The sequence below is a fragment of the Anopheles arabiensis genome, chromosome 3 (genome assembly GCF_016920715.1).
Source record: "Anopheles arabiensis isolate DONGOLA chromosome 3, AaraD3, whole genome shotgun sequence".
NCBI classification, from domain to species: domain Eukaryota; kingdom Metazoa; phylum Arthropoda; class Insecta; order Diptera; family Culicidae; genus Anopheles; species Anopheles arabiensis.
In genome coordinates, this window is record NC_053518.1 from 60,820,192 (window position 1) to 60,834,661 (window position 14,470).

A 14,470-nucleotide genomic window follows, 5' to 3' on the forward strand; every position below is an offset into this window, starting at 1 on the left:
CTCTTTGCTCGTTTGCTTGTAAATCAACGTTTTATTATCAACTAACAAATGAATTATACGCAAAATATTTTCTTTTTAAAGTTAAAATATAGATGTCCAACATTGGCAAGTCATTTCAAGGTGAAAAATGAACTTAAGCGCGTGTCATCCACGCGATTTTTCCATGATTGACTCAACCTCACGGCTTGACAGCGTCAAGCTAAATCTGTCACTTTTCCCACGACAGCTGTCCCGTTTTGTTTACAAAATTATCTAGAAAATTTCGACACCGGTGCACAAGTGCTGGAACCTACTGTTTATATAATAATAGTAAACTATTCCCTCTCGGACTTGTACTAGTTCAACTCATACAAACAACGATGGCCAACGGTCCACCAACGCGCAACCTAATGCGTATCGTGCTGGACAACTTTCTCAAATCGTTTCGACCGCGCCAAATGAAGGGCAACTACGTTGGGGAGGATTATTTCGGTAACAAATATTATGAAATTCCTGCTGATCCATCCGTCGGTCGGCGCCGTGCGTCTCGGTGGTTCGAACCTACCGCCAAGGAGGCGTACGATCAGGAGATTACCGCCGAATGGGAAGCGTGGCTACGTGGAAGAAGGTAAGGTCCAAGAATCGGCCTGTGCTTCCTACGGAAGGTAGGAAACACTGCTGACCACAAGTTGAATATCACTTAGGGCTCTAATCACTTGCCGATTCGTGCAATTCTTGATATTCGGGATATTTATTATTTTGGGATTAAATCTCGATTTATTATTGGGTGTACAACTCAATAACCGGAATTTGATGCTAGATGTCCGTAGTAACAAATATGGTAAAAAACTCGAACTTTATATACTGTCTATGTCATTTTGAAGGTACATTTGACAGCTATCAAAAACAGTCAACAAAACAATTTTATCTTGTGCGCATCATTATTATTTTTCACGATGAATAACTTCGAAAATTGGAGAAAAAGACAGCATTTGCGGGAGGTTCTGTTGGGTCGTTTTTAGCAAAGAAAACTGCTACGGAAAGTTATCGTTTGCTTGTAGAAGTTTATGGCGACGATGCTTTAGGGAAAACACAGTGTTTTGAATGGTTTCAACGCTTCAAAAGTGGCAAAGACAAAGAACGCGCAGGACAACCAAAAAAGATTGACGACGAAGAATTAGAGACGCTTCTCGATAAGGATTCGTGTCAAACACAAGACGATCTTGGTACATCGTTGAGAGTGACTCAGCAAGCCATTTCGAAACGTTTGAAAGCTGCCGGATACATTCAGAAGCAAGGTAATTGGGTCCCCTATGAGTTAAAGCCGAGAGACGTGGAACGGCGCTTCTGTATGTCTTAAATGCTGCTTGAGCGCCATAAGAAGAAATCATTTTTGCATCGGATGACTGGGGATGAAAAATGGATCCATTATGACAATCCCAAGCGCAAAAAGTCATACGTGAAGCCCGGCCAACCAGCCAAATCAACGGCGAAGCCAAATATCCATGGCGCCAAGGTTATGCTATGTATTTGGTGGGATCAGAAGGGCCCGTTACATTATGAGTTGTTCAAATCGGGTCAGACGATCACAGGTGACCTGTACCGAACACAATTAATACCTTTGAAGCGTGCCATCATCGAAAAACGCCCGGAATATGCGACCAGACACGAGGCTATAATTTTTCATCACGACAACGCTCAGCCGCATGTTGCAAAACCCGTGAAAAACTATTTGGAAAATAGTGGATGTGAAGTTTTGACCCACCAGCCTTATAGTCCGGACCTTGCTCCGTCTGACTTTCATTTATTTCGCTCGATGCAAAACGCCCTTACCGGAATACGCTTCATTTCAGAGCAAGCAGATTCGTTTTTGGCCGGCGCAATTTTTTTGGGATGGAATTCATAAATTGCCTGAAAGATGGGAAAATGTTATAGCTTCTGACGGGCAATACTTTGAATAAAATATATTGTAAGATTTTTCCACAATAAGGACCGTGTCTGTGCTTCATCGCATGCGATTTTATCGCACGTGCTGTCAGACGCTTTTTCGTATAATATTGCGATTATTTGGATGATATTAATAATATAACGATTATGAAAAATCAATTTGAGATTGTTCCTACCACACATTTAGTTTGACAGATAAAATCGGATGCGGCGTCCGACGAAATCTTTTTTTTTATTCCGTCGTACGACGAAATCACACGTCCGACGTTATCTGTGAAATTCCATATAAAATTTTGACAGGCCTTCCGATAAATTCGCATCCGATGGAGCACAGACACGGGCCTAAAGCATAAAATTTCACTTAAAAAATCCGTGGTTTAAGTTGTACACCAATAATTGTTTGTTTTTGTGTAACACAGGAAGGAACCGCCGACGGAGCAGGAACTGCTGAAAAATCTGGCCATTATGAAGATGAAAGAGCGCAATGCAGCCGAACTGGAGGCCAAGTACAGCAAACCAAAGGATGCGGCTGCACTGGAGCAGCAGAAAACGGGAATGGGTTCGTTCCCTCAGTACGACGAGTACGAAGTTATGCCTGGCAAAGGAAAGCACGAAAAATAGAGCGAACTTTTGCTGTTTGGAAGACATTTGAAAGGCAAAAAGAGAAGAAAAAAAATATACCGTACGGGGTCAATGATTTTGGTGACGTTAGTCCTATATTTCCTTGATCATGTAGCACCGGAAAAGCAGCAAAACGAACAAATGGCCGTTACGCGCTTCCCGAGTTTGTATATACAGTTAAATTATAATATATTAGAGCAAGAGCAGCGTTGAGCGACGCTCGAAATTTATGGTGGATTTAATTAGGTCCGTGTGAATTCCTAGGTATTGCGCCTTCAATACACACAGCTCGTCCTTTACGATGCAGGATTATTTTGACTTTATGCCTATGTTTATGTCTAACACATGAATGAGAAATGGTGTATGTGTGCATCGTAATGCCATTCACTCTCTGTTATATGCACAGCTTGGTCTGATGGATTGCATCGTAGTAACACGGGGGACACTGCTAGTGCAACAAAAGTTGTCCTCTTTTCGAAACTCCAAAAGTCCATCAAGGTGCTTGTTGCATGAAGTGCATGTTATGTAGTTTAAAGGTAGGTTTCTATTAATCCTGGGTGTGATCTTATGGTTGTGTTATTAGGTTTTTAATCTTACTTTTTTTAGTCTAAATGAACCACATTAATGCTGGTTCAGTGAAAAGGGTTCGTCGTCCACGCATTATTTACTATTTCAAAAGGGATTCAAGTTGAGTGGGCCGATAGCATTGGTGGTAATATGATGCTTGAGAGCTAATAAACAAACAACTGTGTTCGGTACAATCTTTCTGGCTAATCGATACTGGCGGGTTTTCTCTTTGCGATGGGCAGGGTCAAAGAACTGGACACAATTTTCATTTCCAAGTGAACAAATTATGAACCTGCTGAGTCTCCCATTACCAACGATCGTGTTTTTTTCGATCCATCCAATTCTTCCTGCCCATCTAAGGGTGTGTGTGTGTGTGAGAGAGAGTAAGAGTACTTCACACACACAAACACACACATATAAGCGCTCCCAATGTTTGTGTCGAAAATTGATCAGCTAGGACCATTGCTCGAGAGGTAAGAAAGTGTAGGATGCGGAGCGCTTCCCACACGTCCCCAAACACACACACGTGCTCACGCGCCCTCGATTTAGCCAGACAGATCGCCGTGGTCAAAGAGAGCCTGATCGTAAGACTCCGCCTTGACCAGGCGGCCGCCAAAGTAGCGACCGTTCAGTGACTCACGGGCTCTATCTGCTTCGGTGGCCTGCGAGAACTCGACGAAGATCTTTACGATCATGTCGGTGTTGTCGTCCTCGGCAAAGTTGCCCTCCGATTGGCGCTCCTTGTAGATAATAACCCGGTCCACGGCACCGTACTTGCTACACTCATCTTGAATCTCCTCCTGCAGCGTCTCATCGACGTCCTCCGGTCCGACCATATTGCGCAGAATAACCACCTTGCTTTCGCGCGGCCTCATTAGCCGCTGCATCACCAAATGCCGAGCACTCTGGCCCTTGATCGACATGGACTCCTGCTGCTGTAACGTTTGCGGTTCCCCTTCCTCCAGTAGCTTCTTCTGTAGCTCTTCCTGCTGTTTTTCTTGTGCTTTTTTGTACACATCTTCCGCTGTAGCGTTCGGGGCCGCAGCAGCTGCCGCTGCTGCTGCTGCTGCCGCGGCGGCCGCCGCCGCAACCGCAGCCGGATTCGCTTGGCTCAATACTGTGGGAAGTGGCTTGGCTGCAGCACCCAGCACCGGATTGACCAGCAGGGAGGGGGCTAGCGAAACTGGCGGCACCAGCAGCCCCGGCTGACTGTTAATTGCAGCTGCGGCCTGTGTGGCTGCGGCCAACTGTGCTTGCGCAACAAATCCAGCACTGGCTGTCGTGATTGCCGGGTTAAGCGGCAGCCCCGTGAGACCAACTTTCAGACCAGGTGAAGTGGCTGACAGTCCCAAGACGGCGTTCGTAGCCACAGCATCCATGGCCTGAATCTTGGCGGTAGCAGCTGCTGCAGCGACGGCTGCTGCTGTTGGCATGGCGGAATTCGCCGCCGGGCCCATCAGCGCGTTCGGTGGCGTAATTGATCGTCCAACCCTGTTTCAATCGATGGAAGAAAAATTAATATTTTTAACTAACAGGTCTGTGAACTGGACTCCGCGACGCTTACCTTAGCAACTGTCCGCCCAGGTCAAACAAATTCATACTGGCGATTGCTTCGATTGCGGACTGATTCGTCTGATACTCAATGAATCCGTATCCCTTGTGCGTGTGTACAGCATTTCCCTGCGACATCTTGCAGGTCATAATTGGCCCGAACGCTTCGAACACGCTCTTGATGTCCTCCTCGGTCAAATCCGGATGGATCGAGGCAATGTAGATGCGATTGTAGCTCTTCGCTTCCTCCTGGATCTCATCGATCACCTGCTGCGCCTGCGGCATATTGCTCGGTCGGCCGACCTTGATGTTGCGCCCACCGAGCATGGCACCGTTCATCTGTTCCAGCGCCAGCTGCGCTCCTTCGGGTATTTCATACTCGACGAACGCAAATCCTTTGTGTTTCTGCGTGATCGGATCCCAGGACATGTTGATCGATTTGATCGGCCCGAATGGTAGGAATGCCGCCCTGATGGTGTCTTCCTTCAGTTCAAACGAAATACTGCCGACGTAAACACTGTAAAACACGAAAACATTATAGGCTGGCGATCAAAACTTAAAATATCGATTGTGTCCGCAAGTGTGCAGTTAGTAAACCGACGACGATCAGATCTTATCAGCTTATGTTGGTTAGCATCAAAGTTTGCACGAAAATGGACTGACTTCCGTAGAAGTGCGAGAAGAAAATCAACGTTTTCTACATTCAGAACCGTCTTAGATAACATCATATTCGTCTTTTTCATAGTTCGGTTATCTCGATTTTATCTCATATCAAAAATAAATTTCGTTTAACGTGTATTAAAACTATATTGCAAGTGAACAGCACAAATGATATAAAAGCAAAACATCTCTATACAACTTACCGACACATAAGAGCCAAAGCTTGCTGCCGTTGCACTTGGGTGCGCTGGCTGGCCAACTGCTGCTGCTGATGGGCTAACGTTTGCTTCATCAACACCATCTTGATGCTCTGCTCCATGGCGTATTTTTTCGCCCTCGATACTAGCTCGATCTGCTCCGTGTTAAGCCGGGGCAATGCTCCACCGAGTATGCCCAGCAGTGCCGACCGAGTGCCCGGTCCAAAGGCCACATCGCCAATCTGACGAATATCATACACGGGCTGCGCAATGTACGGTAGAATCTTCGGTTCTGCGAGGAGGATGGAGGAGAAAATAATGCGTTAGTGAAATTCTTATATAGACAGCTGGTCAGTCTTGCGTAGTAGCGCGTATACAACGTGTTACACGCGACTCATTTATAACACCTATTGGTTCTCGTATGGTTTCGAATTTGTTTCTCCCTGCTTTTTAATGCCTTCATGGCGAACGATGATATTGTTAAATGAACGGGTTTCGGTAAGCGACGTCAGAAGAAACACAACTTGTTTAAAACAAACTATATGAGCAGAAGGAAATCCTTTAAAACATATGCTTTGTATTTCTCTTTCAGATACAGGAGCTGATCAATTAATTCATTAAAAATATTTAAACCCCTTATTTACGGGAACTACACATTCATCTACAAAATCCGTTTAAAAATAATATTCAGCTCGAAATAAAAAAAACATGATGCCGAAAAAATAAAGTGCACCAAGAGTGTAATATTAATAAAATATTTTAAGAACTTGTGAGTTCCTATATACATGTTTTTATCATGATGGAACATACTGTCCCACAAAAAATGTGCAGTTTATTGCATTTGAATATGAATGAAAAACAACAAATAACAAAACTCGTACGAAAATAAAATTTAAAATTTCAACCTTCAAATAAGGGTCCGGCAACATTTTCATTTTTCAAGCGCAGGCAATGCTTAGATTGGCATCGCCAGCACCAAACATTGTCAGCCCCGTGGAGTTGGAGTACATATAGAAGTATATTTAAGGAAAAAAGAAACAGATTACAAATCAATTCTAACCTCTTCCATGGATCTGGGGGAGTCAACTTGTGTGAGGATGTTCACAAGAGACAAGAGTTCACAATCTTTTGATACATTTTGCTCGCCACGTGCTGTGAATATGTGTGATACTGTTCTTGTTCGTATAGTCTGCCATTGCACGAGAGAGCAGTGGTAACATGAGATAACATTTAGAGTCTTGTTTTCCAACCATCGCGATTACGCAGTACACGCACGCGGCAGTCGTGATGCGAAATTCAGTCAAAGGACGAACGAAAGAACCGGTAGCAATTATGATGGTGAGTGGTGGTGATGATAGTAGCGGTAGTAGTATAGGTAGCAGTAGGCAGTAGTAGTAGTAGTAGTAGTAGTAGTAGTAGTAGTAGTAGTAGATAGGCGAACGGTTTCATTGTTGGCCTTTCGCTTGGGCAAAGTATCAAAATGTAACGTGATGACGAAGGAAGAATAGTTGTTGTGGTAGTATTGGTAGTAGTAATAGTGGCAGTGGCAGATTGTGTATCTGTCTTTACGCAGTACTTTTGCAAAGAAGGTGCATTTTCGCTTCTTTTGGCATACGCATGGGAGTAGATGAAACAAAAAGAGAAATAGAGAAAGATAGAAAGAGAAAGAGAGAGAAAGAGAGAAACAAAAACAATACGAGAGACATATAGATCCTGAAAATAAATAAAAAAACAAGAAAAAATAATGTGGATTAATTAGTTGACTCGATGATAGCGGGATGCGAAGCGGGCGTAATCGACAGAACAATTAGGATCATAGAACACACACACACATATATATGTATATGCCACGTGGAAAAAAAACGTTTGATTGGTGTAACGTTTTTTTACTAAAATGAACAAGTCCATCTGGAACGTCAAGCAAAAGGTCCCAGGTATATTGGTTATTCGTAACACAAAATAGAGTAATTGGTTTAATCACCAAATATGCTATTTCCATCAGTATTAACAGGTAGAGCGTCTAGCAAGACGAAATAAGCCATCGGCTTTACAATTTGATTGTAAAATCGGGATGAATATGCGCAAGTTCTAATTGCTATTCACGTCTAAATATTCTCTTATAATTTACTAATGGAACTAATGGTACTTTAATGGTAGATGGTACGAAAAACAATCGGTTATTGGAGACAAATGATATCAGTTTTGCGATGTCACACAGGTACAACTCGTGTGTTGGATCAGGAGTACAACGTACAGTCAAAGTCAAGTAGATGCGGTCGATATTATCTTCCACAGCATAAGCAGGAAGAGTCTAGGTCGCATCCGGACGCCAGGAAAGATGATATTGTTATCACAGGATTTTTTTTTTCATTTGTTTAAGAAAGAGAACAATATAATATATATGTAATTAAAGATGAGAGAGAGAGAAAGAGAGAGAAAAAGAGAAAAGAGAAAAACCAAACGTAGACAAAAAAGAAAGAAAAAACTGCCAACGGCCTCGTTCCCAGGCTTTGTTCACATATATACTGTTGCGGTGTTGAGATGGTGACGATGATTATAGGATGGTTCAACCAGGACGAGAAGCACAGAAACACACACGCGCACTCGGACAGAGCATGTCCTTGCAGAATAGCGAGCGTCGTCCCACATATCGAGCCTACAAAATACATCCCATTTTCGTGGCCCATTCCGACGATGGCTGAGGAGAACAGTGGAAGTACTACTACTATTTATGCAAAGGATTATGTTGGCTACTACCGTTGTATCGTCTCAAGAAGTTAGAATTGTACAATTATACTCAACAACACGCGCATACATGATGGTTCAGTTAGCCTAATCTTGAAGGCAAGCACGGTTCATTCAAACAAAGCTGTTCAAATATAACACGTCATCGAATCACGAACAATCCCCAGTTCGCTGAAAGTACGATTAAAGAGAACACATAGATTGAACAAAACAAAACAGAGAGAGAGAGAGAAAGAGAGAGAAAGAGAAATGGACAAAAAACAAAAAAACACGATCACCGTGTTACCGCAATTAGCCGATCGCCAGGAACTTGTCCCATGCTGGAGTGGGGGTGGGAGTTTTCTTATACTATGCACTTTTTTTTCATTTTTCAAGATAGAGTGCAGAAATGCTGCCGATTAATACGTTCACATTGATCGTATATGTGTTTCCATTTGCGCGTATATTCGTCACTTTCTCTCTATCCACGTATCATTGGACTTTTACTTCAGTCGCGCAATTTTTCTCTGTGTAATACAATACGATCAACAGTTAGGAGGTTAAGAAAAAAACCACAAAGAAAGAGAATAAGAGAAAAAAGAGAAAAATAACTGATCGATCTTCTACGCGCGACCGCTACTAGCGCCTTCTCTCTGTTTCCCTCCGGGAAGGAAGGATGAATTCGACATTGGTTTGGGGTATACGCCGATGATGATTACAGCGAACGACGCAGAGAAGAGAAGCTCGTGTCCTCGTGATACGCGCACGCCGATCGAACTCTGTGTGCTGAGGTTGCATGCCCGTTTATAGGAGGTTGAAAGCATAGCACAACCGACTTGAGCTCCCATGAGTTCGACAATATTCAGAAATAAAAGAATTAAGAGAGAAAGAGAGAGAGAAAAGAGAAAAGAGAGAAGGACATTCGTTAGCTAGCGTCCCCACGAGACGAGAACGTAATATAGTGTAAACGAAAAACAAAAACATTCCGGTAAGTGTAAGTGAGCACGCAGCACGCGTGTATATTACCCACGTGGACCATCGCTCGGGAGTATACCTCGCAATACGCTAACCCCAGCCGGCTGGTGCTTGATCGTACGATCCTACAGCGCTGGAACGTAACAGCAACCGTTTGTCTGCTTCCCTTTTTGCGATGCCCCGAGAAGAGGATGGAAAAGCTTAAATAAAAGTACATAGAAACAACCCCCAAAACATAGCACAAGGTACCCCATGCAACAACAAATATGGCCACCAATTCAGCGAATTGCAACGTAAGGGTCACAAAACTTGTACTCTAAGGTACACATGATTAAAAAAAAGTACGAAATCATTTTCAAATACAGTACACGAAGTACATATATCGCCGCGCATTGCCGACAGCTTTTGCGGGTGCGTTTCCACACATTCACATTTCTTCGCCCTGGTAAGGCTTTTACAGTACACTGACAATAGTTTACCTCCCAGTCACATAATCGATCATCCTTACGCCAATAGATGGATGAGGCAGTATCATGCACACCCTGATAGATTATCTTCTCGGAAGGATGTGGGCTGTGATAGGTACGTATTACAATTAGTGCCTAAATTAATAGGCTATCTTTCTCAAATATGTTATTGTTTAGAAACATTTTCACTACTATCATAACAATATGATATCAATGATATCAATCAATTGCCGCTGAAAGTACAGAAACAAAAAAAAAAAGAAAGAAACGAAGAAATCGCATGAATTGATTTGATTGTGTGCGGATAATGAGCTGTGGAGACTAACATGTAAGAGGAGCATGAGGAATGTGTATAATTTTTGGAAGGAATTTTAAACTACGTGCTCTATAATTTTCTATATCCTTTCGGTCTGGCTAAACTCTAATGCGCGATATATTGCATATTGAAACTGCAAGACGGTGTTGTTTGTTCTACTTTTAAGAAGCGTACATATGGTAAAACAAACTATTTCCTGTTCTGTTAAAACATTTCAATCTCTCCTCAAAAGCACTGAACAGCGAAATGAAACGCAAAAAAATCAATTATTTTCAAATTGAAGCCAACTATCGTTTGATTTGAGCTATTGCCATCAAAATATTAGTCATACCTTTAAATAAAATAACACTTAACGATGAACGTGTGCGCTGTTAATAATAGTAACTGAATAACAGTCGAGCTTTTTGTGTCAGGCACATTAACCCAACTACTGTTTCTAGGTATTCCAAGAATGTCTCTTCAAAACCAAGAGCGGTGTAACTCATCGATTATAATTATTAGTACATCTGGTGTAAAGAAATACCTTCAGATAAATTTCATTGGCGTAAAAAGATGGCTAAACGGCATATGGACAAGTACGAAATAGAGTACGAAAATGTAGGTTAACCATACACACGCTGCAAAGATTTGAGGGGGAAGTGTGTAGATGCCTAGCTCAATTTGTTTTAATTTGTGTGTTCAGAGTACATGGGGGATGGTGAAAGTTACGCACAACTGTGACAGATTATATGATTTACTGTACTTTACCTATAATTGGAAAGAGAAAGAAAAAACGAGAGAAAAGAGAAGAGAGAGAAAGAGGAGGTGATGCACAATAGAAAGACAAATCGGATTATTTAATGGTGAGAAGACTATTTACAGTAGTAGCATATTGGCATATGATCACATTCCCATTTTACTCAATGTTTTCACATTAATTGCTTCCGGTAACTGTATGAAAAAAGAAGACAAGAGAGAAAGAGAGAAAAAGGTATGGACGCGCGGACTGGGAACCGACATCCGTGCGAAGTACACCACACCGGTTTCTGATAGTTCCACTTGAAAAGGAACACGGAACTGCACGCCGTCGCAGCCAATCAATCGAGAGTCGCTTAAATATCGTTCACATTTGTACTACCATCAATTAATCGTATATCAATAAGCATGCTTTTTGTTATGTCCGTTCTACAGGTGGTGTGTGTCCCCTCGCAACCGGATCGTTTCTCTCGTGTGCTCGGTTCTCGCTCGGGCGAAACGTGATTTCAAGGGGAGATGTCAAACAAGTATTAAACAAATATTGGACACTGTCGGTATCGGCTCTACAGACCGACGACACTTACCTCGGTCACGTTCCTCGCGCTCTCTGTCCCTTTCGCGACGTTCGCGACGTTCGCGATCTCGTTCCCGTTCCTTATCGCGCTTCGAAACTTTCGCCGGTGGCGGCGAGCTCTCCGCTTCCTTACGATACTCCTCTCGGGCCGGTGAGGCTTCGCTGTTGTTGTTGTTGCTTCCGGAATTGTACTCGTTGCTTCCCTAAAAGGTACAGATGCAGATTAGATATGTATATCAGTAGTATGCTTAGAAAGTGGTACACCCCACACGCGCACACGGCGTTTTCTTATTCCACGCGCAAAAGGACCTTGACCAAGGACAATCGAAAGTGGTCAAAAAGGGAACTTTATCCATTCAATCTCTTTGCAGCTTTAAGTTTTGTTCCTCCCCGGTACCGACAGAAACACAGCTGTCTATGAATAAACACTTCACTTCGCGGCAAACACACACGAGCACGGACACACTCTCACACATTATACTATCTTCCTTCACACCATTGCACATTCGCTCGCCCACATCCCCCGGTTCCATTTTCAACTCGCTTCCAGAAGAAGCACAAGCCCAAACCCAAGCCGCCATATTGGATTTCTCTGTTCAGCACTTGCGGGAATGCCCGACTATTCATGTTCCGTTTTCCAGCGAGCGAACATTTATTACGGGAAAAACACACCGTACTTACCATTGTTACGGCACCATTCATATTCTACACACTGCACAGAAGCGTGAAAAAGGGGTTTTCACGATATTTATTGCAAATTAAACAGAGAACCACAGCTTCCGTATGCACCGTGCAGCAATCGCTTCGTTTTCTTAATTGACAGCTACATGACAGATCAGGGCTAAGCAGTGTTTATACGTGTCATATAGGAAAGTACGGAAAACTGCCCGTTTCGTGAAGATGAAATTTAAACACAAATTTATTGTAATGATAGAGTAATTTTAAATTATTATATCATGTAAAAAAAGCTGCTTGTTTTTTGTTGTGCCTTTATCAACAATTTCAACAGTCTGCTTTGCAAAACACGTGCGAATTGTCTGGCAACACTGACAATCGTTTGACACAGGGTTTTTTTTTAAACATATCTTTTGCTTTCAAAACAAACATTACCGGGTAGTGTGTACATTTTATCACTTTTCAATACCAATCCCAGGGTAAAATTTAACCAAGATAGTAAAGTTATTAACACCATGGAGCGGTGCATCAAAGCTATCCTCTCCGTAGTCCCGTTGAAAACTTTTCTTTTAAATCGAGACTGTGTAAAAGAAAATAAACTCTACCAAACAGTGCTTTCCACCATTGTTGAACCATTAGCAAACGAGCTCACAACAGATGCTGTAAAAACCATATCTACCAATTTAATAAAAGTCGGTGTACTGTACGATACTGTGTACAATCGGTTGCACACCGGTCAGTGGAATGCGGTGGCCACGAGCGAAAGGGAAATGTTCACCATCCTAACATATGTCCGAGTAAGTTAGTGTTTGTTGTTGTCTATTATCTATCCTATTATCTGTCCTATTAATTTGCTCTTCTAATTTCCCCCGTAGATCGTGTACACCTTATACGCATCAAATAGTTACGAAGAGGCAATAAAAGATAACATATATTTGGCTGATCTGGGATTGATGCTTGGATGTCCGATCGGGTTAGAGTGCAAGAACGTCCCAACAGATTTGCTAACCGAAACGGCATCGATACTTACGGGAGAATTAGGTATTGATTAATCATTAAACTCTACATTCAAATTAATTATTGTATTTCATTGCATGATATGTATTATTACTTTGTTTCAATAGCAAACTTAGATAAGCAGGAACCACCCGTGAAAAGGATTAAGCTGGACGACATTACAGGGGAAATGAGTTTAACGGAAAACAAATCCAACGACGTTCCAATAATGAAGTGTCCATCGTTAGAATATTTTGGGTACAACTCACCTTACCAAAAAAAAAACAGACGAATGTATAATACTTCTCATCTTTTCTCAGAACCCGATGCTACGATACAAAGCAACCGGCCGTTCTGAATGGAATAATCGATGGCTGGCGGGCAATGGAACGGTGGCACGATCCAAACTATCTGCTAAAAGTGGCCGGCGAACGAACCGTACCAATCGAGATTGGTTCTCAGTACAGCAGTGATGATTGGTCTCAAAAGCTAATGAAGTTTCGGGACTTCCTTGAGCAAAGTATCTGCTGCGAGCCGTCCGATTCGGCGGGAAAGCAACCACCGGCCTACCTAGCGCAGCATGATTTGTTTGATCAAATTCCTGCTCTTCGAGCGGACATTGCCATTCCCGACTACATTGGCCGAACGGACGCACAGCCACGCATAAAAGCATGGCTCGGTCCAAAAGGCACTGTCTCGCCGCTTCATACCGACCCGTGCCACAATCTGCTGTGTCAGGTAGGTTGATGATGCGCACATGTGCACCATGTCTATCGCCATCAAATATTTGCAATGTTATTAACCGCGGGTGCCGCTTTCGTTCGTGCGCTAGGTTTTCGGCGCTAAACTCATCATCCTCGCACGACCGGAAGACACGGAAAGGCTGTACCCGCACGACCACTTCATACTGAACAACACCTCGCAGGTGGATGCACGCCGACCCGACTACAATCGGTTTCCGCTGGTGCGGGACGTTCGGTTCTACCGGCTGACGTTGCGCCGAGGTGAGGTGCTTTACATACCGCCAAAATGGTGGCACTATGTGGAATCTCTGTCACCGAGCTTTTCTGTTAGCTTCTGGTTTGAATGATTCATGTTGATTGCAGCCACCGGGTTTCTTGCTGCAACCCGAAAGTGGCCGAAAGCCGGCGTAAATACTTATCAAATCACGCATCCCAGTATAAAACGGTGCGAGTGTGGTTGAAAGTGTCTCACAAACAAATGTTTGAAAGCGAACGTTGCTTCGGATGCGATTTGACCACGAAGTCAACGCGCTAGGAACGGCAAGCACATGCGCCTTGATACAGCATCCACACGATGCGAGCTATGGTTACAGTGCACCACCAAAAATATCAATAGGTAAATATTATTTTCCATCTTAAAAAAGGGTTTCAAATGAACACACTGAGCCTAAAGTGAGTATATCACAGCATTTAGCTAATTCAAATTTGTTTCTCTTCTCTGTTGTACCTGTAACATCATACTA

The 14,470-nt window shown here is 43.0% G+C and overlaps 4 protein-coding genes across 7 annotated transcripts in view; 3 read left to right on the forward strand and 1 right to left on the reverse strand.

Moving 5' to 3' along the window:
* The first annotated feature begins 237 nt into the window (after positions 1-237).
* Positions 238-2,856, forward strand: LOC120899591 (NADH dehydrogenase [ubiquinone] 1 alpha subcomplex assembly factor 2-like). The gene is made up of 2 exons (XM_040305607.1): positions 238-607; positions 2,346-2,856. Exons 1-2 carry the CDS (start codon positions 360-362, stop codon positions 2,545-2,547), a joined length of 450 nt encoding a protein of 149 aa, XP_040161541.1. The 5' UTR covers positions 238-359; the 3' UTR covers positions 2,548-2,856.
* LOC120899590 (poly(U)-binding-splicing factor half pint-like) lies at positions 2,621-12,137 on the reverse strand. Of its 3 annotated transcripts, none has more exons than XM_040305603.1 (5): positions 11,995-12,137; positions 11,324-11,516; positions 5,529-5,814; positions 4,679-5,182; positions 2,621-4,605 (listed from the first exon to the last, which is right to left on the reverse strand). In XM_040305603.1, the coding sequence occupies exons 1-5, from the start codon at positions 12,013-12,015 to the stop codon at positions 3,660-3,662; spliced, it is 1,950 nt and encodes a 649-aa protein (XP_040161537.1). In that variant the 5' UTR covers positions 12,016-12,137; the 3' UTR covers positions 2,621-3,659. The 3 variants fall into 3 exon arrangements, with proteins under 3 accessions (XP_040161537.1, XP_040161539.1, XP_040161538.1); XM_040305605.1 differs by lacking the exon at positions 11,995-12,137 and adding an exon at positions 6,583-7,235 and having other exon boundaries at positions 11,324-11,436; XM_040305604.1 differs by lacking the exons at positions 11,324-11,516; positions 11,995-12,137 and adding exons at positions 6,583-7,235; positions 7,777-9,897.
* A 253-nt stretch (positions 12,138-12,390) lies between these two features.
* On the forward strand, positions 12,391-14,207 carry LOC120902932 (bifunctional peptidase and arginyl-hydroxylase JMJD5-like). 2 transcript variants are annotated; one of them, XM_040312028.1, is made up of 6 exons: positions 12,391-12,785; positions 12,864-13,029; positions 13,113-13,242; positions 13,305-13,722; positions 13,817-13,988; positions 14,059-14,207. In XM_040312028.1, exons 1-6 carry the CDS (start codon positions 12,504-12,506, stop codon positions 14,082-14,084), a joined length of 1,194 nt encoding a protein of 397 aa, XP_040167962.1. In that variant the 5' UTR covers positions 12,391-12,503; the 3' UTR covers positions 14,085-14,207. The 2 variants fall into 2 exon arrangements, with proteins under 2 accessions (XP_040167962.1, XP_040167961.1); XM_040312027.1 differs by having other exon boundaries at positions 13,817-14,183.
* The window catches only part of LOC120902933, a 30,210-nt gene continuing 29,947 nt past the window's right edge, over positions 14,208-14,470 (forward strand). Inside the window, exon 1 of the mRNA XM_040312029.1 lies at positions 14,208-14,343. The gene's annotated coding sequence lies outside the window, so the exon portion shown is untranslated. The remainder of the gene's footprint in view (positions 14,344-14,470) is intronic.

Bases quoted from the DNA above. Each gene is read 5' to 3' on its own strand.
- LOC120902932 (XM_040312027.1), top strand. From the start codon at position 12,504: ATGGAGCGGTGCATCAAAGCTATCCTCTCCGTAGTCCCGTTGAAAACT. The intron at 13,030-13,112 runs GTATTGATTAAT...TTGTTTCAATAG, and splicing joins GATACTTACGGGAGAATTAG to CAAACTTAGATAAGCAGGAA. The intron at 13,723-13,816 runs GTAGGTTGATGA...TTCGTGCGCTAG, and splicing joins GCCACAATCTGCTGTGTCAG to GTTTTCGGCGCTAAACTCAT.
- LOC120899591 (XM_040305607.1), top strand. From the start codon at position 360: ATGGCCAACGGTCCACCAACGCGCAACCTAATGCGTATCGTGCTGGAC. The intron at 608-2,345 runs GTAAGGTCCAAG...TGTGTAACACAG, and splicing joins GCGTGGCTACGTGGAAGAAG to GAAGGAACCGCCGACGGAGC.
- LOC120899590 (XM_040305603.1), bottom strand. From the start codon at position 12,015: ATGAATGGTGCCGTAACAATG. The intron at 5,815-11,323 runs GTAAGTGTCGTC...TCCTCCTCGCAG, and splicing joins GCGCGAGGAACGTGACCGAG to AACCGAAGATTCTACCGTAC. The intron at 4,606-4,678 runs GTAAGCGTCGCG...CGATTGAAACAG, and splicing joins CTGGGCGGACAGTTGCTAAG to GGTTGGACGATCAATTACGC.